Source organism: Chrysemys picta, chromosome 2 (genome assembly GCF_011386835.1).
Source record: "Chrysemys picta bellii isolate R12L10 chromosome 2, ASM1138683v2, whole genome shotgun sequence".
NCBI classification, from domain to species: Eukaryota; Metazoa; Chordata; order Testudines; family Emydidae; genus Chrysemys; species Chrysemys picta.
In genome coordinates this window covers 150,390,713-150,416,666 of record NC_088792.1, presented here as the reverse complement: position 1 = coordinate 150,416,666, position 25,954 = coordinate 150,390,713, and the positions used below count along the sequence as shown (strand labels likewise).

Genomic DNA, 25,954 nt, shown 5'->3' with positions numbered 1-25,954 from the left:
TACAGGAGGTCCCTTGTAATACGGACCGTTGGCGACCCTACTTTGAACCAAGGAGAACTGAGCAGACGTTTGTGATGTGGATTCCCTTTAGCTCACGTCTCTTTGGAAGCGGTTTAAACTACACTGAAAAAAGGCACTCTTAACACCCAAAATCCACGTACACACGGGGAGTTTTACTGGCCTAGCTACACTGGTATAATTATACTGATAGACCAGGGGTCGGCAACCTTTGGGCAGTGGTGTGCCAAGTCTTCACTAATTTAAGGTTTCGCATGCCAGTAAAAGGTTTTGCGTACCAGACCGGATTCCGTTCATCCAGGCCTGCAGCGGGCTGAGTGGGGCCGGTGGCCGGGACCCCGGCTGGTAAGGGGCTGGTGGCCAGAACCCCAGATCGGCAATGGGCTGAGCGGCTCATCCTGCTGCTGGTCTGGGGTTCCATAATCCAGGCCGGCAGCGGGCTGAGCAGGGTTGGCAGCTGGGACCCCGTCTGGCAGCAGCGCGCCACTAAAAATCAGCCCGCGTGCCGCCTTTGGTATGCCTGCTGCAGGTTGCCGACCCCTGTGATGGACCATCCACATGGAGAATTACACTGGTGTAGCTAGAGTGATATTATGCTGGGATCACTGTGCTGGTCAGTTTCCCCATGTAAATAAGCCCTAAAAATTAACCCCAAGAAAGGGAGACTCAATAGGTGCTGAAATCTCTTCGGGTTTCAGGCACAGATTCAATTCTTGCCTGTGCCTTTAAGGGGAAGTTTCTGAACCAGAGCGGAGGACAGCCCACTGGAAGGAGGGGCAGGTGCCCTTTTCAAAGGGCTGCCCAGGTTTCAGGGGCAGTCCTGGGAGAGAAATCACAGCAGTTATGTGGCTGTACTGGATCCTGCTCGCCCTCCTGCTTCTCGCAGTGCTCAGGAGGCTCCTCGGGGGCAGCAGCTCCCGCAACCCTTTCTCCGCTGACTGCAGGAGGCCACCTGCCCCCCTGGTGACAGACAAGGATGTTCGGAAAAAGGTTATCAAACAAGGTACCTGAAAGTGCTTGTACTGGCAGCACCTGCTCCAGTCACAGCTGGAAGGGGTGCTGGGGAGTATAGAGAGGGAAAGCAGCCCCTTACCCGGGCAGGCTGTCTGGCAGAGGCAAGCCAAGAAAGATGGGAAATGGGATCTGTATCTTTCTGCACACCTGTGCACTCACTAGCCACTTTCCAGATCTCCTCCTCCACCTCCGTCACCTTTGTACATACACACACACACACACACACACACTCCCTCCCTATACCCACTAGTGCCTGCCCACTTGCACCCCTCCACATCCATCAATATCTGAATGCCAGTGCCTGCATATACCCCATACCCACCAACACCCACTCACCTGCCAGTGCCCATATATATTCACACTCACACTCTCTCTCTCTCTCTCTCTCTCTCACACACTCTCTCTCTCTCTCTCCATAGCCAGGAGTACTTATATGCACCCTCCAGCCTTCCCTCTGCCTGTGGTGAAAGCACCCCTACCCCTTTCTGCTGACCTAATTCAACCCTGGATTGGGTAATTCCCCTTTCTCTATAGTAGTCAAAGAGCTGTGACTCAGAGTTAAATCTCTATGATCCCATGCAGTGGTTTGTATAACCTACCCTCACTGCCCCCAGGTAATGCCCACACCCTCTTAAGTAATGCTAAATCACTGGGCTGATGTGCAGCTTAATCATTCACATACATTTCACTCATGTTCCAAAGTCTGGAAATAAGTGTTCTGTTTGTGGAAGGTAGGCTGTAATTCTGCTCCTTGGTTCTCCCTGCGCACCTGCCCACTTCCACCTTTGCCTCTGGGGCAGATTCTTTTCTTAAAGCACTGAGGGGCACATTCCATCTCTGGGGGGAATGCAGAGCTAGGAACAGAATCTTGCATGAACATTAACAGTGTCTATTTTCACCTCTGGAAATTGCACTTCTCTGTCCACATCATGGGGAAGGAAGAGGACCCTGCCCCAAGCCCTGTTATCTTTCATCAGATCTACCAAGCATCATGTGTGGCATTTGGCACTTAGTCATGTGTGCCCACATCCAAAAAAATGTCAAGGCTGATGTCACCCTGGCTTTTTCCGGGGGCAATTTGTAATGACCTTACCAGTGGTGACGAAACTTCTTTAGTAGCTCTGCTCTCTGGAGAGTAATCTGCTGCCAGGATACATGGTAGTGCCCCATCTTTTATAATGGGTTTGATCTTGCCAGCTTAGCCAGGACCATCACAAAACTATCTTACAGTCTTGCACTTTACACGGTGAATATGTAAACCAGCTCTTTGCTCTTCTGCCAAGAGTCTCACACCCCTGTTATAAGAACGCCCCTCCCCAAAACTGGAGAGTGCAGGACCTGCACAGCTGGGACTGGGCCTCCATCCTGAGAAGCAGCTTCCTTATGACCTGCCATGCACTTCCCAGTCCCAGTAGGTTTGGAAAGAACAGCAGTTCCTGTACTATTTGTACAGCAGCCAGGGAATGCTAATGGGCCCGCATCTAACACACAAGTCCTTTAAAACGTAAACTATGGCCCAATTTAGGTTTGGTCCTAGGAATGACCCGGGGAAGACAGCAGGAGAGTTACTGACCCAGTTGTTGGAGGTGGCCATGTGTCGATGACAACTTTCTCCTTCTTCTTCAGCTTTCTCTGCTGCCAAGGTCCCCGAGAATCTGGATGCTGTTGTGATCGGAAGTGGCATTGGGGGGCTGGCTGCAGCTGTGCTCCTCTCCAAAGCTGGGAAGCGAGTGCTGGTGCTGGAGCAGCATGGGAAGGCGGGCGGCTGCTGCCACACCTTCAGTGAGAAGGGTTTTGAGTTTGATGTAGGTAAGTCGCTCAGAAACCGGCCGCGAGGGAAATCAGATGGCACCAGTTGAGAAATGGGCCCTGGCGGAGGGGGGCAGGCAGTGCCTTTCCTTGGTAGTGACCGTGAATAAACAGGCCAGGTCTTGAGAGAACTCTTCCTGAGCATTCCCAGAAGGAAGTGTGTGACAGAGCAGTCGGTCACACAGAGGGCTGGTTTGTGAAAGGGCCATATTTGATCTTTATTAAAGCAAGGAGCATGCCTATCTGCATGAGCACAGAGACCCACTTGGTCCAGATACGGTGCCAATAAACTCTGCAAGCTAAGAGCAGAGCACTTCTTCGGCTGGGACTTCTAAGCGCTTATAAGCCCTGCGGTTGGAGGTCCTGCCTTGCAGAGTTTCTAAGCGCTGGACTCTAAACTTCAACTTCTGTTAAAGTCACCATATGCTCCTTGGCTCATCCATCCAGAAGTGAGTTCCGTGCATACAATTCCCTGGCTCCCTCCTACTCACTCTAAACACACTGTGTAAACCTGCCCTGCTAATAAGTAGGTCTGCAATTTTTAACCACCCCCCTCACTGGCCCCAGACTAGCGTTGGCTTGGGTGTGAGTGCGTGGGATAAGGTAATCCTGCATTCTTTTTTTGCTACATAAGGGATATTGAACAGCTCAGGCCAACCAGTCGAAGGTGCTACAGAAACACTATAGGTGTTCTTATTGTTACTTCTCAAGCAAACTAATATTACAAATGGTGATGGGAGGAGGCAGAAACAGCATGGCGGCAGTTTGGAAAGTTTTTTTAATAGACGAAAACAGAGATTCCTGGACTATTCACAAATAGGTTGTAGGATTTCCCCTGCAGTGTGCCCAGAGCTATTTGAAATGTTCACTGTTGGGACTGACATTTTGTTGGTCAAAGGTGGCTTATATAAAGTTGGAGAAGTCTGGTGATGGGCGGGGTAGCAGCTCAGCCGGCTCTGAACCAGAGGAGGGGCCGACAACCGGCTTCCCAGTTATAAAACCGTTCTTGACTCTTCTGAGGCTCCCCGCAGGCACATTGGCCGGGGGCCGAAAGGTGAAGTCGGCGTGAAGCTAGCCCTCCTCACGCACCAGTGCATAGCTGGACTCAGGAGGCAAAGGGGTTTATGTTGCCTGGATTACACGCCTTTGAAAAGTCGCCCCCTGAACACAGGGAGAGGATTGTTTGCTGAGCTTGTAAAATGTTCCCTAAGGACTAGATTGAGCTGGGTTGACAGGTGGCCTGTCGCTGTCCCGCCTCAAGGAGGAGCTCTGGGAAGGGATTGGGCTTTGGGGCACAATTCGCCCTCCCTACTCCACTCTTGCTTGTGGTGCGGGGAGTCCAGATCCTCAAGGACTTCCAACCCAGATCCTCTGGAGTTAGGCACCTAAATACTTTTGTGGTACCTCTTTCCAGAATGCCGTTTACTCTCTCCCATCCCACCCCTCACCCCATTAGTCCAAGGGGAACCAGACTTCTGCCCTGTGGTGGGGCTAGGGGCTTCTGCTGAGCAGGGAGGAGGGGTCTCGGCATTTTAGCCCCACGGGACATGCCTGCCACGGCTCCCATGGGGCAGAAGCCCCGAGCCCCAACAGACACACCCAGCTCTTGAACGTCTGAAGATTATTGTATGTGGCTCAGAGGGTCAGTATGTTTGGCCACTCCTGATATATACTGTAATATATATATTGTAATCACAGTTGCCAACTTTCGCACGGTAAATAGGCACCCCGACTTGCCCAATAAGCCAAAAATCAAGCTAATCCCATTTCAAAACAAGGCCAAAACAAGCCGGTCCCTAAGAACCCCAACACTCTATGTGACTAGATTCCCCGGCGTGCAGCTGGACTGTGGTGGGCCCGCTGTGCACCCTGACTCTCTCCCCTGTTGCCCCTGCTTGCCGGGAGGCAATCAAAAAAAAGAAGCAACAAGCTACAAGCCAAACAAGCTACAAGCCAAAAACTAGCCAACAAGCAACAAACAAGCCCAATTTCTGTTTTTTTTTCCACGGGTTTGGGGTGTCTGATTGTAATGAGTAATCTCTAATGTTCCCTAGTACACTTCAATGTCATACTCTTTCAAACAGTGGGCACCAGCAGGGTCTAGACAGTCCAATTAATTAATGCACATGTTAATGCCCTTTAGAAATCATATCCCTGTAGTCTACAGTACTGCTCTGGGTAGACCAGCCCTTAGATACAAGCCAGGGAGCATGAATTGGGTAGATATTGCCAATGTTTTTGCAGTGCTTATTGGATAAACCCCGTTCTTTTAGTATGAGCTGTGTTGTATCGGTGATTTTAGGTTTTAACCGACCCCTAAGCGTAGGCAAAGTAGCTCAACAGCAGGTAGGACACTCCTTCAGTTTTCCCATCTCACCGCTGAAGGAAGCCAAAATTTTCACGCCCTGGAGTAACACCCTGAATATATGTCTATTTACTGTGGTAGCAGAGAGCTTAGGCTCTGCTCTACGCACACGAGCACAGCAAGCTAGCTTTGTGCTTAATTACCCCATCGCCTGCATTGCAATCTCTGAGCAAGGCAGCGCCGGTGGGCTGAAAAGAAATGCGTAGTACGTGGTTTTCAAATGTTCTGGCAATCGGCAGATACTGAATGGCTCCTGGAGGTCATTGGTAACTAGCATAGCTCAGAGTAGCCCTCGTGCTGATTAAAAAAATGCTGGGGCCGAATCCCGTCATATGAGTGAGGAGATACAAATGGCTCTGTTGCAGCCCATTGCTCATTGGGTGCTGCTGAGAATCTGCCTCTAGGTCTAAGGATTCAAGAATGAAACCGTATTCTACGAAGCTACATGTGTGTCTAAGGGTAGGTCTGCGCTGCAGCTGAGGGGTGTGATTGAAGATATACCAACAGCTGTTGAAGCTGTGCAGCACAGACTAGCCCCCTCAGGCTCCTTCGCTGCTCTTAGTGCGACGCATGCTGCAGTCACATCTCCGGCTGCGGTTGTAGAAAAGCTTGTCTCATATTGTATTATTTGAGAACAAGTTCATGTACTTAAAAAGACTGAACTGCAGTGAATACACACACAGAGCAGGGGAATAATCTGAATCCACTGCCTTGCACCTGGTGTGTCATTTACACCTGCGTGTCGAAATCTGATTTGGGGGCCTCGTATGCCCAGTTGGCACAGACGTAGATGGCATAAGAAGGTGCCCAGCCGGGATGATCAGCTTTGCAGCCTTGATCATGGCATTTCCTTCCTTGTTAGGTGCTGACATTTGCAGTCTAAAAGGTCCTATTACCATTATATATTTTTTTCCTGTAGAATTAATTGGTGTGCGCTTAAAGGAATTGCCAATAACACATCTCTAGTAATACCCTTTTCCATAAGGTTCCCACTGGTTTAAAATGAAAATTAGATCGGGCCCTATAACTATAAATATATATGGTATGTAGCATGCCTTCCTGAACACACATTTTACCAAGAATGTAGGAAATAGTTTGAACTGTTTAACAATATATATTCACCTGTCTAAACGCTATATATTTTGTACGTATCCTGAAAACTATTCTTCAAGACCTAATTATATAAAGTAAGAAAGATTGCAAGATATGAACATCTGACGTTACGTACATTTCTGTAATATGCCTGCCTTTTTTAAAATAGACCGATTGATGCTTGATTTCACATTCAAAATTAACTTTTTCCCCTCTAACCGTAGATGTAGTAACAGTATTGTTAAAATCCCTGTACAAGGTCTTCATATTAGTTGTGAGCAGGCAAGTGTTTGACACGTGATTATTATGTAAGGGTTGCTTTTAACATACTCTTAGATCTGGATTTTGAGAAGCCTGGATGCTCTGAGTATGGATTTTGCTGCTCTTCCTTTCCCCACTGTAAGTTAGATAATCAATTGACTGCGATTCAGATACTGGCTTGTTTTCATAGGAGTAAACAGAATTCTGAGAAATGCAGGAAGTGCCAGAAATAATACCCAGCAGGGAATGTCTCTACCTCTCTTAGTCACAGTAATGTTGGTGCTACGCCTTTTAATTCCTGGATTAAAAATGTAGTTAATTGGAATTAAGGTTGAGAGTACATATAAGTCACTTAGAGGTAAAAACAGTACAGATTTTGCATTTCTCGCCAAAGCTAACATGTCAAACCCAGGGAATTCACAGGTAAGGTTAAACTTCAAAGAAATCCAGACATATTAAGGTAAGAAATGCACAGCTAAGTCACTCAAACAACCTTAACTCTGCCTTACAGTGACGCTATGCAATAACCATACAATTGTAGATTCAGATTCCAAGGCCAGAAGGGACCACTGTGATCATCTAGTCTGACTTCCTGTATAGCGCAGGCCAGAGAATTTCCCCAAAACAATTCCGGTTTGGACTATTTTTAGAAAAATGTCCAATCTTGATTTTAAAATGGCCAGTGATGGAGAATCCAGCCCAGCCCTTAATTAGGGTTACCAACTTTCTAATCCAGGGGTAGGCAACCTATGGCACGCGTGCCAAAGGCGGCACGCAAGCTGATTTTCAGTGGCACTGACATTGCCCAGGTCTTGGCCACCAGTCCAGAGGGCTCTGCATTTTAATTTTAAATGAAGCTTCTTAAACATTTTAAAAAGCTTATTTAATTTACGTACAATAGTTTAGGTATATATTATAGACTTATAGAAAGAGACCTTCTAAAAACATTAAAATGTATGACTGGCACGCGAAACCTTAAATTAGAGTGAATAAATGAAGACTCAGCACACCACTTCTGAAAGGTTGCCAACCCTTGTTCTAATCGCACAAAACCGAGCACCCCTGACCCACCCCTTCCCCAAGGTCCCACCCCTTCCCTGAGGCCCTGCCTCCACTCACTCTATCCCCCCTCCCTCTGTCGCTCGCTCTCCCCCACCCTCACTCATTCATTTTCACCGGGCTGAGTCAGGGGGTTGGGGGGTGGGTGGGGGGGAGAGGGCTTTGGCTGTGGGTGCAGGCTCTGGGGTGGGGCTGGGGATGAGGGATTTGGGTGCAGAAGACGGCTCTGGGATGGGGGGTAGGGCCGAGGGGTTTGGAGTGTGGGAGGGGCTCCGGGCTGAGGCAGGGGGTACAGGCTCTGGGCTGGGGATGCGGACTCTGCAGTGGGGTCAGAAATGAGGGGTTTAGGATGCGGGAGGGGGGATCTAGGCTTGTGCAGGAGGTTGGGGCATGGGGGTGAGCGCTCTGGGGTGGGGTCAGGGATGAGGGGTTTGGGGTGCAGGAGGCTCTGAACTGGGGCAGGGGGTTGGGGCGCAGAGAGGTTGCAGGCTCCAGGAGGGACTTTGGGTGTGGGAAGGGGCTCAGGGCTGGGGCAGAGATTGGGGTGTGGGCTCCGGGAGTGAGTTTGGGTGCAGGAGGGGGCTCAGGGCTGAGGATTGGGGCATGGGAGAGGGTGAAGGGTGCAGGCTCTGGGAGGGAATCATAGAATATCAGGGTTGGAAGGGACCTCAGGAGGTCATCTAGTCCAACCCCCTGCTCAAAGCAAGACCAATCCCCACACAGAAGGTGTTTGGGTGGAGGAGGGGGCTCAGGGCTGGGGGTTGGTGCGTGGGAGGGGGTGAGGGGTGCTGGCTCTGGGAGGGAGTTTGGGTGGAGGAGGGGGCTCAGGGCTGGGGCAGGGGGTTGGGGTGTGGGAGGAGGTGAGGAGTGCAGGCTCCAGGCTGTGCTCATCTCAGGCGGCTCCCTGCAAGCGGCGACATGTCCCTCCTGCTCCTAGACGGAGGCACAGGCAGGCGGCTCTGCGTGCTACCTCCGCCTGCAGGCGCCACTCCTGCAGCTCCCATTCGCTGCAGTTCCTGGCAATTGGGAACTGCAGAGCCAGGGCTCAGGGAGGGGGAGGGGCAGGGGCAGTGCACGGAGCCCCCATGGCCGTCCCTCGATCTAGGAGCCGAGGGACATGTCGCCGCTTGCGGGGAACCGTATGGAGCCAGGTAGGGAGCCTACCAGCCCTGCACCAACTGGACTTTTAACAGCCCGGTCAGCAGTGCTGACCAGAGCCACCAGGGTCCCTTTTCGACCAGGCATTCTGGTAAAAAACCAGATGCCTGGCAACCCTACCATTAATCAGGTTGTGTTCCTAGATTCAATTCAGCTGACACTTTTTTATTTTATTTTTCATTTAAGACTTACGATTTTAACAGTGATCTCAGCAATGTGAAAGCAGAATAATTTTCCAAAGGTACGGACTCTGACGTTGTCAGGTGTGTTGATTTGTTGAGATACATGAGTATGAGGTCACCCTTCAAGTTCTCTGTGAGAGCGAGCAGGATGAAGATGGGGTATATGCTGCTTTTCAGTAGGTGTTAGAGTGGAAGTGGAAGCCTTGTGGAATGTTTATCAACAGAGTCGTAGGAGGTGTGGGGCAAGGAAAGCTGGAAATCTTACCTTTACCTTCTTATTTCCAGGATTTTGAGGATTTGACTGGGTGGAGTGTGTCCTGTTGCAGCCTTCCATGTCACAAATGTATTTATTAAAAAGCCCCTGTAACCTTTTGCATGTACAGTAGAACCTCAGAGTTACGAACACCAGAGTTACGAACTCACGGGTGAACCACACACCTCATTAGGAACCAGAAATACACAATCAAGCAGCAGGGACCAAAAAAATAAAAAAGCAAATACAATACAGTACTGTGTTAAATGGAAACTACTAAAAACTAAAAGGGAAAATTTAAAAAAAAAAAGGGGGGTTTCTTCTGCATAGTCAAGTTTCAAAACTATATTCAGTCAATGTTCAGTTGTAAACTTTTGAAAGAATAACCAGGACATTTTGTGCAGTCGCGAACATTTCAGAGTTCTGAACGACCTCCATTCTCAAGGTGTTCGTAACTCTGAGGTTCTACTGCATCCAGCATGTCACATAGCCACATCCCACTGCAGTCTAATCTCTGGGCTGCAGCTTTCTTGTGTAACCATTTGCCGTTGCCTTCCAGGTATTCATTACATAGGGCAGATAGGGGAGAGGTCCCTGATGCGTTTCTTTGTGGACCAGCTCACGGAAGGGCAGCTGCAGTGGTCCAAGATGCCATCTGTCTTTGATGCAGTAGTTCTGGGGGAGCCTGGAAACGGCAAAACGTATCGCCTGTACAGCGGGAAGAAGGAGTATGTCGAAGGGCTAAAGAAACAGTTTCCAGATGAAGCCGTGGCTATTGACAAATTTGTGAGACTTGTAAAGGTAACACTGGCTTTGTCTTTACGACGTTAATTCCTCCTCGCCGAGTCTCAATAGGCATCCCGCTAGAACAACACCCTGCACTTCAAACACAGGGCTACATGAGTGTCCAGCTCTTCCCACTGGGATGCCGTGGTTAGCAAGGATTGAATTTTTGGGTGTAGGACGATGACTGTCCTCAAGCTGGTACGGCTACCGGGGCTGCCTAAGGGCAAGCACGTCCTGTCGGAGGAAATGACCTCTGGACCAAGGTGTTATCAGAGATCCCTGGGGTGTCCTGTATGTCAGAGCTGCTGGGTAACTGAGCAGCACTCCCAGCCTCTTAGTACATTATCAAGTGACTGGCAACAGGCAGCTTGTGGGCACTCTGGGAGCGCTGTGTGATCAGTGTGTCTCTCCATGAAACCAAGTTTTTTGGCCCTTTGCCTTGCCATGGCAAAACTTCACTGAGCTTCTGCTCCAGCTCAGTCCTCGAAGCCATCTGTGTTTCTTCACAACCATTACAATTTCCCTTTCAGAGAGTTACCCAGGGAATTAGGCACATGACTATTCTGAAAATGGTGCCTGTGCCCCTGGTCAAGTTCCTGAGCCGCACCGGCCTGCTGGCATGGTTCTCCCCGTTCTTGAAGATGACGTCCCGAAGCTTGACAGACGTGGTCAGTGAACTCACCACAAACGAAGAGCTCAGAGCGGTATTTAGCTATATCTTTCCCACTTATGGTAGGTGACTTGTTTTTAGCAGACAGACCAGTTTTCTGGTATAAACCCTCTTCTCTGAAAATATACTGCATGGACTGCCCTGCGGTGCATGGGAAACCTGGAGCTTGTCCATTCCTTGTCCCCTTTCACAGAAGTCCATGTTTTAGCTCTGGGGTGCTGGTCAGAGTCCAGTTCAGACCTTTACTTTCTGCAGCCCTGAGTTTTCCTTGCAGTTTCCATCGGACACAATTTTCTTCACATCCTGTTCTGAACACCTGTTTTTGCTTTGAGCTGCTAACCCCAGAGCTGGCTGCATTTAAGTGGATGGAACAGTTAGCTTGTCTGGGGAGCTAGTAGTGAGCTTTGTATTTAGGTTGCCTAACACTTTCCAGTGTAAAAGACTCTTGTAACCTCTTTTTTAAGAAGTTCTGACATCTCTGTTGTCTATAGCAGGCCTCTGAAATTCAGCAGGGAAAGCCCTCAGGTTAGAGAAGTGCCTTTTCTTTGTCTGGTGAAATTCCATTCAGGTTAAACTTCTGAATGCTACCATTTCCCTTCTGTCATAGAGTTGGGCTCCTGCCCTCCCACACACTGCATTGGGAATGTCTGGAAGCTATCAGAGCAGCTGGGACAGGGCGGGAGGAGACCCTGGCTTGGTTCCCCCTTCAACCACACATGTGGAACTTGTCTTCAGTGTCCCATCCTGCCTCTAGTTGCCTCACATGGGGCAGGAACTTACCCCCAACACCAGGGGAGGGGATGCCAGATTCCCCACAACCACTCCCCAGCTCCAGCTTCTGGCCCCATCAGACCATCCTCTTGTCTGGAATAACCGCTTTCTCCAGCCGTCAGTGAACGTAGTTGAGTGGAAGCCATCCGTGCCGCAGTGGGTTGTCATAGTTGTACATACCAGAATTTGTTTTTACTCTTTTTTTCCCCCCTCTAAAGAAACCTAGGAAATCACATATAAAAATCTGCATCAAAATGATGTTATTTAGTTTGCAAAGTCAAGCACTCAAAAAACGCTAAAACTGAGGTTGCTGGGCAACCTTTATTCTGATCCTCATGCGTACAATCATAGGCACCACTCCGTGGGTGCTCCGGGGTTTGTGTGGAGCACCCACCGGCAGCTCCCCACCCTGCCCCCCCATCCCAGCTCACCTCTGCTCTGCCTCCTCCCTTGAGGGGGCTGCCACGTCCTGCTTCTCCTCCCTCTCTCCCAGCGCTTGCGCCGGGAAACAACTGTTTGTTTCGTGCGGCAAGCCTAGGGGAGAGGAGGAGGAACGCGGCGCGCTTGGGGAAGAGATCGGGGCGGGGATTTGGGAAGGAATCCAATGGGGCAGGGAGGGGGCGGAGTTGGAGCAGAGCCGGGGGGGGGGGTGCACGAGCACCCACCGGCGCCAACAAAAGTTGGCCCCTGTGCGTACAATATATGAGATGGTCTTTAATTACATGATTAAATACTATGTTTTTCCCCCAGGATCCCTGCCTCATTCAGTGCTCAGGATAGACACACAAGGGGGCAGAATTAAGGTGGGATGGGCAACTGTAAATCTGGCATTTCCTAACATTGTAGGGCTTGACTTTGCAACCTAAACAATGCTCTTTGAGTGTAGCATTTTAAAACATGTTTTATACCAGAGAGTTTGTAATAAGTTTTTCAGATCTACCAAGCACACCGGGATTTCCAAGTGAAAGGTGCTATATACACGTCAGGGTGCGTTATCAACTACTAAAAAGTCATGTTCCTTTCCAACTCCATTTAACAACAGAATCGGGACCTGATTGAGTGGGAAAAGAAGATCAATGGAGAGTAAAAACCACGTGAATCCCTATCTTTAAAGAAAAGGCAAAGACTGAGCATGTTAGGTTCAACTCCACCTCCAGCAGGGGTTGGAGAAGAGACAATGACAGCAATATACAAGTTAATGGTCGGGGTGACTAACGTACTCATGCCGGCATTTGCAGGGCTGGGTCAGACAAAAAATGTGCTAGCATGCAAATTTCCAGATGACTGCAGAATTAAAATCAGGAGAGAGCCAACTGTCAGTCCGAGTTGTGCAAGTTCCCATCCCCGGCTGCCTACAAAATCAGTGCTCTCCAGGCACGAGTCAGGACGACCCAGCCTGACAGACAGAGAAGCAGATCCAGCTGCCATCTGTGCACATAGATTACTACTACCAGAGGAGCTCTGGAAATTATTAAAACTTCCGGCTCAGTATGCAAAGCTGCTCTCAGACATTGGAATCCTTTAGTCAGAGATTTGTAGATTTTTTTTTTTTTAACTGAAAAAAATTAAGAGCATTGTGATCATCTTGTCTGATCACCTGCATATCCCAGACCATAGAATTTCACCCAGTTAACTCCTGTCTTGAGCCCCATAACTCGACTAGCTAAGAATATCTGCCAGAAAAGCTTCCAGTCTTGATCTGAAGACTTAGAGATGGAGAAGCCAGCACTTCCCTAGGAAATCTGTTCCACTGACTAATCACTCTCACTGTTAAAAATTTGTGTCTTCTCTCTCATTTGAATTTGTCTGTCTTTAAGTTCCAGTCAAAGTTAGTACTAGGACTCTATCTCGTTTCTCCAGATTTTTCTATAAAGGTTTAATTGTGTATTAGTTATAACTAGTAAAGGACAGCGTTGCCAAGTCTTGCACTGTTATCCGGAATCTTGTGATATCTGGTGGCGGTCTTAACCTGACTCCAGGAGCTGGGGCTTTATTAGGTAACTTTAAATATCTTAAGCCTAGCTTTCACTTAAAAAAAGTTCTGGTGACTGTGCTCTGACTGATCAAACCGCTCGCTTTCTGATGGAGGCTATTCCTTTGTCTGTCCCTCTGTTTTCTGGAGTGCCGCAGTTCTTGACCATCTGCTCTTCTCTGCCTAACTTTTTGACCTATTATCTCTATTCTGAGCAGGTTTACCCTGCTAGTATTAACGGCCACACCTTTCACCCCCTCTTCCCTCCCTGTCCAGCCTCTGTGTACCTCTTGGTTTGTCTCAGCTTCCTTCAGCTGTCACCAAAGCAGAATACCCCCCTTAGGCAAAAGGAACATCTTCCCCTAGGAACTGCATACCCTTTCTGAGTCTGCACCTTCCACTGGCTTCCACTGCCTGTAACCTCAGCATAATCTTTAACCCAAGACTTTCCTCCTCCTCTGCCAGCGTGCATCTGAGATTGGGTCAGAGGAGATGTAGATAGAGTTGGTGTCATCTCCAAATTAGTGTAATGGTCTCCCTTAGCCTTAAAACCATAGCAGGAAAAGAGCTGTTAGAGTCATTTATTCATTGCAGCATTGCTCCTTGCACTGTGTTCTCAAATGCATTGTCTCGTTTCAACGGCGCCAACGATGGGAGACTGCTCCACAGCTTAGTACAGCTCTCTCGTTGGTTAGGCTGCCTGAGGGAGAAACGCAGCAAAGAAAGAGTTCTGTGTGGGAACAATCCCTCTTCTTTGCTCTGTCTTCCAGGAGTGGTTCCAGCCAGCGCCAGCTTCTCCCTACATGCGATTCTTGTGGATCACTATATGGCAGGGGCCTGGTATCCCCGAGGTGGCCCCAGTGAAATCGCCTTCCACACCATCCCGGTGATCAAGCAGGCTGGCGGGGCTGTTCTAACCAAGGCGGCGGTGCAGAGCATTTTGGTGAATGCAGACGGCAAAGCCTGTGGTGAGTGAGGCTGGGTCAAGCCTTTCCCTTCGAGCTCATATCAGTCCATATATCAAAGAGGAACAATCTCTGCACAGATCCCAAACTGCTGAGCGTACAGAGCGTGCATGTGGGTGGGTGGGTGTGGACATGCACACGTGAAGAGGAGCCTGCCCTGCAGAGGAGCCAATGAGTACTAGAAGGGCTGACCAGCTGCTGGAGATGGGCCAGCGCATTGCAGGCAGACCAGAGAGACTGGGGCTTTGTTCTGTTTTCAGTGCAGACAGCCAGCTGGCCACCATCTCTCCCTTCCCCTGGCACTGCCCCCTGCCTACTTCCAAGGAGCTCTGGCCCCAGCTGTGTGTAAGCTGGGCCCATGCAGGCCTCCAAGCTATCTAGGTGCTGATATGGCCCCATCGCCATGGTTTCTGAGCACCTCGCCAGTATTTAAAAATACAAATCTCAGACCCTGTGCGGGACTCTGTATTGAATGAATATGTTCAATATTCATAGCGAAGGCATCAAACTGCATGTGAGATACGTCGCCTAATGCACTGCTAGCTGGCACTCAGCTCTTGTGGTGATGAGGGCGATATACGAACCTATAGAGAGCAGAGCACTGGGGCAGGATGTTCACAGCAACTCGCATGGCTAAGCAAGTGAGCGGCACCCTGTCGGACGGAGAGTGGAGTCTCGGTTACTCTGAGACGGGAATCTGGAGCCTGCCAGATTCTGTCTACCCCCCCAGCACAGGCACAAAGGAGTTGGGGCCCCATAGAGATGCAGCTGATTTTTACCAGAAGGAGGGGAGGGCAGAGCTGGAATGGCGATGGGTGTGGGGAGGAGGAGGGATACGTCACCAATAGACACACCTCGCCCACAACGGCTCTCGATCTGAACTGTTTCCACGCTGCCAGCCCCCCACCGCCTTCCTTTTGACAAGTACCCTCTCCCCACTGTCCAGTCCTAGCACCTCCCCTGACAACTCCCGCCAAGGCCCTTTTCTGACAACCACCCACACAACCCAATTCCGCTCCTAGATGCCAGCTCCCCTTGTCTCCCGACAGTGGCAAGGAAGCCAAGGTCAGCCCTGTTTTCAGAGATGCAAAACCCTCCCATTAATCTCTGAGCCTCAGTGGCCTAAGGGTTTTCTATAGCATCCACCACAGCAGTATCTTGGCATCTAGAGAATGGATCTAATACTTTCCAAGCTGTGAACGCCATGAAAATGCTAGGAGTGCCAGAGAAAAGCCTATAAATGCTGTTCCTGGTTATTTATGTTTTTGCTCCCATGTCCAAATGCTCCTATGATAAACCCCTGCCCCATACTCAATCCAGCCTCCTTCCTGCACCTGACCTGATCACGCACCATTTGTGTCTGTCTCTCCAGCCCCATGAGAATAAAGGGCTCCTTCCCTGGGCCAGTGCAGAGGAAAGTGGCCTAGGGATGGATTATTAATATTTTTTTTAATCTCCCCTTTTCCTTTCAGGTGTTAGCGTACAGAAAGGCCAAGATCTCGTGAACGTCTTTGCTCCTATTGTGATTTCTGACGCTGGAATATTTAACACCTATGAGCGGCTATTGCCAGCGGAGATAAGAACTTTACCTGGTAAAACACCATAAGCTTTACCGTAACACCGCTGCGCTTAACAAGAAGCAGCTCCTGAGATCTAACGTACTAAAAATCATTGTTCTACTAATCTCCTCCCAAATCAGTTCCCCGCTAATACTGGATAATAGTTAATACATGGCATTAAGGAGGGTTGTTTGATAGCAAGTCCTATAGTTAAGGATGCAAAACTGTTTCCATTCCAAATGATCTTGTGGGGAAAAAAAACAACATTTGAAGTTGTTTCTGTTTTGCAGAGTTCAAAATCACCCATTTTCCTTTTTTTTTTAATTGATTGTTTTCACCGCATTTTTTTTTATCAAAACCAGTTATAGAATTATCACAACTCTGTTGACCAAAAGGTGCATTTTTTTTTACACTAGAGAACAGGTTGTTAGTACGTGGAAAAACTTTGAAAATGACTTCAACACATTTTGATAAAAACACTGATTTTAAAAGCATGACCCACAATTTTGCCAAGTCTCTTGGTTTTGGGGGGAAAAAAGGTTATTTTTCTATTGACAAAACTTTTGTGCAAAAAATCTGAACTAGGTCTTCTGGTAGGTGAGGTTTCAAGGAGATTTAAGTACATGGAAAATTTGAAGTGTCTAATGAGAGCCAAATATTAAATTAATCAAAATTTCAAATTAGGGTCTCTGTTACTGTCCTGTAACTCAAATAGTGGGACCAGATTCTTCAAACTTGGCAGAAACCGTCTCCTTTGCCTCTGACTTAAATCTGAGGCCAATCCCATTTGTAAAGCCAAAGTTATAGAGGAAGAGGGGCGGGTTTAAGTTAGATGTGGAAGCTGGGCTCAGTCTTCACTTGGGAGAAGCTACCACTTCTCCATGATGCAGCCATGGGGGATGGGAGATTAATCTTCTATTTGCTCCTCCCATGTGCAGATATTCAGGCTCAGCTTCGCATGGTGGATCATGGCTTATCAGGGCTTAGTGTCTTCATAGGACTCAACGGCTCAAAGGAAGAACTGGGACTGGAAGCCATAAACTACTTCATCTACTCGCAACAGAACCTGGATGAAGCGTAAGGAGAAGCTTTGCTTCTGCAGCTCAGCATGCCCCTTCCCCAGTTGGTGTCCAATTGACTTTATATTTGACTAGCAGGATGATACCTATGCAAGCCCTGACTACTGCCACAATACTGTAACCCACCTACACGTTCTGCTGTAGCAAGCAACCAAGTCCGCCTGGTCCCCAGCCGTAAAACTGTCCCTCTCAACTTCAGGGTGAAACGTGATGGACAGAATTCAGAGCAAACAGTTGGGTTCTCACCCAGGAGTCTGTCTCCAGTTCAGAAGACCTGAATCTCTTCAGAGGGGCCCAGTAGAGATTCCAATAATGTCCAAGTCAGAGAAGTGCCCAGGTCCCCTAATTTATCACCTGGCTAAGTTTAGATGTGGGATGACTTGCAGGGAGATGATAGCAACACCCCTCCAGGGAAGGTTACAGCAGGATGGGTGTCACACACATTGGAAGGTGGAGACGTTTGCCTCATGCCAGCAGAAAGGACAACGCTGGTCACCTAGTCTGACCTGTGATATGGGGGTCACAACAGGCACCCAGCTTCATCCAGCTCATCCTGCCACACAGAACCTTAATGGTGACCCCAGCAGCACTGACAGTGAAACGCCTGTTCATGCAAGGAGCTCACAATCTGGGTGTTGGCTAGTCGGCATCACACAGCACATTCAGTTCCCTACTCTACCAGAGACTCCCTGGGTAATTTCTTGCTCTGTGCCTCATTCCTAACCTGCAAAATGGAGATAGCCCGTCATTTGTCTTGTCTAGTTAGCAGGATAGAGACTGTCTCTTATGTGAGTATATACAGGGCCGAGCACAATGCCACGGGTGTTACAGTAATGCAAATAATAAATAGTAGTAATTTACTTGGCACCATCACAGATGAGGTGAGGACTCAAAATGAACCCCCAGCCTGCGGAGGTTCCCATATCTTCTGAACCAGAGGCCACTCTCTCTGACCAGCAGGAGGAAGGACAAGAAGGTAGATTCAGACTAGTCGCCAGATATAACAAGGAGCTCAACAGATGAATGTTTAGGAGGAAAGTATCCAGTAGAACACTCGAGGCTGATAAATCTAACCCGCTCAGGTCAAGCAAAGCTCACCGTTTTCTTCTGTGCAGTTGCTGATTCCGGCATTGAGGGGATGCTGTCTGTCTTTGGATTTTGTACAGCATAACAAAGGAAGCTGATAAAACAATTGGATAAATACCAGCGAGAGAAAATCCCACAGCATTAGTTGCTGATGGCTGATAAAGAGGGAGCACACCGCTGGCATGAAACAAAAGTCTCCGCCTTCCATGCATGGCAAGGCCTTCAAGTGATGATCTGTCTGAGACCGGGCCCGACAAGCTGTTTTTAGGCCCCATTTTTGCTCTAGAGGAGGAAGATGTGAATTAAACAGCAGGACAGCCGCTGTTTGCTGGTGCCCCAGCCACGCTGGGGACTGCTCTGGTGCAGCATAAAACACCCCAGAGAAGTAGTGCCAGCACAGTCACTGCAGAGCTCCTAGAGCAGGGGGAAGGTGTTGGCAACAGCCTGGTGCTGCTGAGTCTTGAATGGCCTGAGAGGTGCTGCCTGCCTGTTTCCTCATGCACATGTACTAACCTGGTTGATTGTTAGCCAGAACTCACGGAAAGGCTTCTCTATGTCTCTCTGCAGCATGAATTGCTTCCTTACTGCCTCCAGAGAAGAAGCTGCAGAGAACATTCCTATGATCTTTGTTACATCTCCATCCTCCAAGGACCCCACCTGGCAGGAGAGATACCCAGGTAAGGATGGTCTTTGTACCATGGCCGGAATGACTCTGCAATGGGGGTGAGCCTATTTCTAGCCCTTGTTTTCAGCGTGCTGGCCACAAGGAGGGATTTTTCTCAGATGTTTGAGACAGTCTTTTCAGCCGCTTTCTAGTTTTGCAAATGCAGAATAAGTTAACTGTCTTCCATGGGCGGGAGGGAGGGGAAGCTGGTTGTCTCCATCAGAAGCTGATGTTTGAGAACTCACTGCTCATGTAGAGAGCAAGGGGACACGAGAAGAGACAGTTCGGCGCTGTGTTGCCCTCTATTGCTCACCCCCATGGAGGTTTAACTGGAAATTAACCTGCACCAGCACAGTCATAGACTCATAGACTCATAGACATTAAGGTCAGAAGGGACCATTATGATCATCTGGTCTGACCCCCTGCATGCTGCAGGCCACAAGACCCTTCCCTGGACTCTACCGTTGAAGTCCCCAATCCTGTGTTTTAGTGACTTCAATCGGCTGAGACCCTCCTGCTAGCGATCCCTGCCCCATGCTGCGGAGGAAGGCGAAAAACCTCCAGAGGCTCAGCCAATCTACCCTGGAGGAAAATTCTTTCCCGACCCCAAATATGGCGATCAGTAATACCCCGAGCATATAGGCAAGAGTCTCTAGCCTGACCCTTGTTGGCCATTATGCTGTTCATGTACCATTGCTTGGTTTTCCTTGGCTACTATGTTTTATCATTAAACCATTCCCTCCATAAACTTATCCAACTTAATCTTAAAACCAGACAGGTCTGTCGCCCCCACCGTTTCCCTCGGAAGGCCGTTCCAATATTTCACCTCTCTGACGGTCAGAAACCTTCGTCTAATTTCAAGCCTAAACTTCCCCCCGGCCAGTTTGTATCCATTCGTTCTCGTGTCCACATTAGTACTAAACTGGAATAATTCCTCTCCCTCCCTTGTATTAACCCCTCTGATATATTTAAAGAGAGCAATCATATCCCCCCTCAGCCTTCGCTTTGTCAGACTAAACAACCCAAGCTCCTCTAATCTCTTTTCATACGACAGGTTTTCCATTCAAATCCCCATGGGGTTAGAACGAGTCATTAGCTGGGTGTGCTGGAATTATGGGAGTTAAATGCAAAACCCTGACCGCTTACCCCAGCAGTGTTACTTCTGCTGCATAGGTGCTACAGACCGCATTTCATTGCACCTACCTGATAAGCATTTAGAATGGGCCATTGCTGGAGACAGGGCATCACGCAGGTGGCCTGTTCTGCTGTGGGAATTAATAAGCTCCTAAGGAGACTTTGGAAGTTAAGCTCCCAGGCAGTGGAGGCAGACGGGAGATTGGAAAGAGCCTTGTCCTTGAGGGTGGCGGGGGCTCCTGCTGGCCAAGACGAGCTCCTCTGTCTTGGAGATACCGAGCTGAGATGGCACCAATGTCGTTGGTCCAAGCAGGCACAGAGGGTGCACCAAGAAGAATCATTTGACGTTTTCTGGATACCTACAGATGAGACTCAAGACGGGTGGGTAAAAGCAGAAGCAATAATGAAGCTAAGGAGCTGAAACGTGGGAAGCCGAAGAGGCAGGGACATCGGCACTGATGGAAGCATCAGCCCGGGCAGAGGGAGAGCTGTCTGTTAGGCGTGAGTGGAGACAAAGGGCACCTGACAGCAGAAGCTACCATCTGCCGTAGCTACGGTTGCCCTCCAGTGGTGACAATGCACCGAACACCTAGCGCTCTGTCATTCCAGGCAAGTCAACTCTGTGCATTGTGGCGTTTGCACAGTACGAATGGTTTGAAGAATGGAAAGACGAGACGGTCCAGAAGAGGGGAGCAGAATACGAGAGCCTGAAAAACACTATGGTAGAGTCCATTCTGAAGACAGTTTTGAAACTCTACCCTCACATAGAGGATAAGGTAAAGAAACCTTTATTTATAACCCAGTCACCATTGGTCAGCAGCGTTCCATTGTGGATAATATGGCATAAGAGTCTGTTCTCCAGGAAAGGATCATGTTGGACTCGGGGGCATCTGGATATGATCCGGGTGAGCCACCAGACTGACTTCCACACACAATGCAGAGGGGAGGTGGCAGATCGGGGAAACCTCCTGAAGGGAGTCAACCCCCTAATTCCCTTGACAAAGGGAGTGGGCAGTGCAGGGACCTCTTCAGGTCTGAGTGGAAAGAGGCCGACCAGCCAGCCACCTGTACTGAGGGGGGAATAAAAATCCCAGCTTCTGTATTGGAGCATAGAGGCTCTTTGCGAGCCCAGGCCAGCAACGTAGAACTCCACCCCCCAAAGCAGGGAAAATCAGTCAAAATCTACATACACTGTCCATTCCCATAGCAGTTCAGTCCTATTCCACCACAGCTGCCAAGGTCACCCCACATAGCCTTAGCTCTGCCCACTGTTTGAGGTCAGTATCCCTGTGGTATTATCTGTATGCCCCACTGTGGTAGTGGATTTCAGCATTATTCCCCCGTTAGGAACAGACATCTGTTACAACACAAGATTGTAATATGCTGCCAATATATTTTTCAGCTGTGTGGCCCATTGACCTTCTTTCAAAACACATTTTTATTTATTGAGTGTGTGAGCTCTTTGAGGCAGGGACCATCTTTTGGCTCTGTGTTTGTACAGCACCTAGCACAGTGGGGTTTTGGTCCATGACTGACTCCTAGGGGTTACCACAACACAGACCCGTTTTGCAGTGTATTTATAGTGGGAGATTTTGGTGTTTTGCACTTTTGGAAAGCAATACTTGCACAAAAAGGAATGCTTTGGCGATGTGAGCCCCTGCACGCCACAGCTAGTGTATACTATGCATTGTGAATTCCAGCTGTTCTGCAGAGTTGCTTTGGTGTATAAACGGTTTTAGTTGGATAGCATTAAGGCTCAACTACCAATGTGCCCTTAGCTGTGTGGACATGTTGATTTCTGGTATGCTTGTTATGGTATATTATCCAGTAGACCCATGCATTCTTTCTGCCTGGCATTCCCCAGAGGGCAGAGTGCCTTGGTGAGACATTGGTGACGGTGGCTGATTTAAAGCTGAATGGCTAGGAGAACGGACAGCATACGTATGGATTCATAGCTTTACGTAGCCTTTTCAGGCTTGGTGGGGTAGTGTTTTGCATTGCTGTCCTTTAGCAATCTGGACTGGTTTTCCCCATGTGATTTGAATTGCCTGGGTTTTGGAAAATGTTTAAAAATCTATGACTCTTTATTTTAAAGGCCAGAAGGGACCAGCCAATGGGGGGAAAAAACCCTTGGGGTCCAAAAGATTTTTTTTTTTTTTTTTTTTCTAAAACTCTATTGCTCTTTCACCCTGAAAAGAAGAAAATGCAAAGCAGCTGCTTGATTTTTGTAGCCCTTAGGGAGACTGTCAGGCGCCCCCTTCCCAGCCATTTCTACAGCTCTTCCAACATCTCTTCCCAAAGCAGGCCTGGCATGACAGAAACACAGGTGCTAAGACACCCAGACAGCCCCTACAAGGTGCAATGAAAGCAGCAACGAACATCCCAGCTCCGTCCAAAACTTAGGAGAAAACCAAGTCCCCAAGGAAAAACAGGGGGAGAATCAAATCCGTAGGGATGGGAAGTGCCTGATTAGATCATCCCGCAGAGCTCCTGGCTGCTGCAGCAGCAACCCCAGGAAACGCACTTTCTTGGGCAGAAGCAGCTTTTCAGCTTTCTGCAGACCTCCAGGGGTCCCCCCTTATCTGCACGAGCCCTGCTCAGTCACTGTGTCCTGCACACAGGACTTGGGGGCTCCCCTAATGCCTTTCTCTTCAATAGATCGAGTGCATATCATCCGGGTCTCCGCTCACCAACCAGCACTACATAGCTTCCCCCAAAGGAGAGATGTATGGAGCTGCCCATAGCATCTCTCGCCTGCAGGCTGAAGCTACTGCCACATTACGCCCTCAGACCTGTGTGCCAAACCTCTACCTGACAGGTATGTTACACTGAAGGGGTTTCTGACTGGATCGCCCCATTCCTGATTCAGTTTCCCTGACCATGGCTGTATTTTCACCTCCATCTCCCAGAGCCAACCTGCCGGGCTGACTTTCAAACCGGGGAATGCCTCACCTAATGGGGGGTGATGTTCAAAGTGTCTTCAGGGCTAGGGAGAGAGAACTGGACAATGCTGCATAAAGAAGGGATGGAAATTCAATTTCCATTATCCAGAGGCTTCCCCAGCGACTCTTAACAGCTCACCCTACATCCCATGTAGCTGACACCACCGCGCCCCCACAAGTACTGCCAATACCACCCCTTCCTTCTTCCTGAATTTTTAAAACCAACTAGGAATGAAGGGGTTAAAGTCCGCTAGCTGAGAACCCTGAAGGATGTGATGGTGAGGGCACAACAGACCAGGATTTCTCTGAGAAAGGAGGGATGTCATGTGAGCTACTGAGAGACTGGCTCCAAGCCCTGAGACTTGGGGGAAGGCAAGCAAGTCCGAGCAGACAGTCTTAGGCAAGGTGGGCTGGGGTAAGGAAAGAGCAGCGCTGAGGTTCGTGCCGGGGGAGGGGGAAGGAAGAGGGGAAAGAAGCAAACCAAAATCTCTGGCAAGAACCATAGCAAGTGAAGAGGGGGCTGAGCGTGGCCACCGCGGTGCTGTCTTACTGAGCCAACAGGCAGGCAGCTCCCATGCTGCTGCTCAGAGCTTTGCCAAGCCACAGAGCGACCCCAGCAAGGCCCTTCCGCTGCTGCTCTTCAGAACCCCCGAGAGCAGCAGGGAAACCGTCAAGACCCCTCTGTTTCATGCTGCTGAAGCTCTGAGCAGCAGAGCCTGGTGTCAGTCAAGGGAAGGATGGCACCCAATGGAGACACAGGCACAAGTAGAACAGAACCTCTCCCCTTGCAGCAGCAGGGAGCACTGGAAGCTCAGTCTTTCCTTCCAGCTGCTAACGGCACCTAATCACCAGAGGAGATACAGGACAGCACCTGGGTAGAAATCCGGACACCCTGCCCCTTAGCACCTGCTGGGAGCAGCGGCCCTGGACCTTGCCTTCTGCCCACCTGGCACGTTAGCGTCTCCCTCTGGCGAGTAGGTGCCTCCACCGTGAGTCTGAGCAGTTCAGTGTTGGAGGAAGTGGCTAGTGGGGGACTCATCTTCCCTGATACCTCAGTTAAGGTGCTAGAAGAGGAGGCAGGGGAACAGTCCAAAGGCACAAATAGCCGCTAGGAGCTGGGCACCTGGCTGCTAACGGGCTGCCTGAAGAGCTGCTCTAAGTGCATGTGTTTGGCTCAGCTGGGGAGCGGTGACCAGCAGGGAGCTTCCCATGCCCATGGGACTTGGCCTGGAGGAATGCTGACTAGCACCTGCCAGGAGAGGAGCTGGCTCAGCCGTGCAGTGGGAGGGAGATGCCAGTAGCTCGGGGAAGGCCAAGGGCGCAGCAGGTTGGATACGGCAGTAACGAAGGCTGCACATCCTGGAGTGCCGCTCTCAGCGGGGGACAGATAGGGCGGGAGTGTTCTGGGGAAAGGCAAAGGGCGGGTTGGTGGGTGGTCAGGCAGGACCCAGGATTGGCTGTAGCGCCTGACTGTCAGGAGTGGCTGGTTGCCAGGCTCCCCACCAGCCCAGCTGGGTTCAGCACAACCCCAGGCTGAGGTGCCCCTCGGAGTGGGGCCTGGGAAAGCGGCTGTGACGGTGGGCGCTTGTCTCCTAGGGCAGGACGTATGGTTGTGTGGCTTCATGGGAGCGCTGCAAGGAGCAGTTCTGTGTGCCAGCGCTGTCCTGCAGCGCAACCTCTACATGGACATGCTGCGTCTGTGGAGAAACAGCCCAGCCAACAACTCCAAGAAGAAAGACTGAGCTCCTGGGACCCACCCATCGCCTCTCTGCCTCGTTCCCTTTCCCCCATGGCTCTGCCCTCTCCACATACCCTGACCCAGGCACTTGGTGTCTGGTCACGTGTAACACAGCATAACTTGTAAGACTTTTGTTTTTAAATAAAAATTAACCATAAAAACCCACCTACAAATTTTAAAGGCTCAACTCTGTGGATTAAGCCAGGGACGTAACTACCATGCCACCTCGATGGTGCACAGACCAGCTGCCGCTCCCTCCGTATCTACAAATGGCTCTCAGGTTTGCCTTGGACCTTGGCTGTTCGTTGCACACCTGCTTCCCGTGCCTCATTCGTAGGACTCACCAGGGAGCAGAGTCCAAAACCCGCAGTGTTCACCGGCTTCCAGTTTGACTTTCTCCAGAGTGGGATTCATTCCTATGCTCGTAATCAGCTGGCAAAAAATCCAAGGGCAGCAGGTTTGGATCCGGTAACGGGCCTGATGCTGAGCGCCTGTCAACATGGAGTCCTATGAAATTGGTTCTAAGATGGCCACCGCCAAATGGGGTGCCAGCCGTTTTATACATGGTCACAGTTCCTTCCTTTCTCACGGACTGTGGCCCCCTCCTGCCCTACCCTCTGCTGGAAAGTATTTTAAGCTACCTCCGAGGGCCTCCCTATAGCCAGGAATAGCGCAGCCAGGATAGCTATTAGCCAGGATGGGCAGGGATGGTGTCCCTAGCCTCTGTTTTGCCAGAAGCTGGAATGGGCGACAGGGGATGGATCACTTGACGATTCCCTGTTCTGTTCATTCCCTCTGGGGCACCTGGCATTGGCCACTGTTGGTAGACAGGATACTGGGCTAGATGGACCTTTGGTCTGACCCAGTATGGCCGTTCTGAGTCACTACAGGGTCTGTTACTAGTAAAGCCCTTACCTTTATTCCCCCCTTCCCGGCCTGTCTCTGCTCCCTGCCTGCATCACAACTCACCATGGTGTCAGAAGTGGCTGGATCCTGCCACCAGAGAACTGAAGCGGCAGAAGGAGACAAAGGTTTTGTCTACATCAGAACTGCATTGGTTCAGTTAAACTACAGCAAAACCCCATGTGGATGCTCCCCTTCCCCATTTGATTTAATGCCCATTTAGCTAAAGCAGCTTCCCTCATTCAAAATTTTAAAACCTGATTTAGCTTAATTCAATAAGTGTCTACACAGGGTTTTGCATTGGTTTAACAGTCTCTTTTCAGGCGTCTACACAAAGTTGCAGCTGGGTGGGTCCTTTAGCTTATTTGCTTAAGCCAGTGCAGACAGCTGTGTGGAGCACTTTGAACCCGGTTAGAGCAGTTTAGCTTGTCCCTGAAAATTTACACATGGGCAAACTAAACCCATCTTACCCAG

At 49.6% G+C, this 25,954-nt stretch overlaps 1 protein-coding gene across 1 annotated transcript; it reads left to right on the top strand.

Annotated features, from left to right (window-relative positions):
- The first annotated feature begins 770 nt into the window (after positions 1-770).
- Positions 771-24,742, top strand: RETSAT (retinol saturase). Its single transcript, XM_005313403.4, has 11 exons — positions 771-1,021; positions 2,659-2,841; positions 9,771-10,012; positions 10,528-10,729; positions 14,181-14,378; positions 15,848-15,967; positions 16,873-17,011; positions 18,667-18,776; positions 20,507-20,673; positions 22,556-22,715; positions 24,436-24,742. The coding sequence occupies exons 1-11, from the start codon at positions 862-864 to the stop codon at positions 24,579-24,581; spliced, it is 1,827 nt and encodes a 608-aa protein (XP_005313460.2). The 5' UTR covers positions 771-861; the 3' UTR covers positions 24,582-24,742.
- Positions 24,743-25,954: the final 1,212 nt, after the last annotated feature.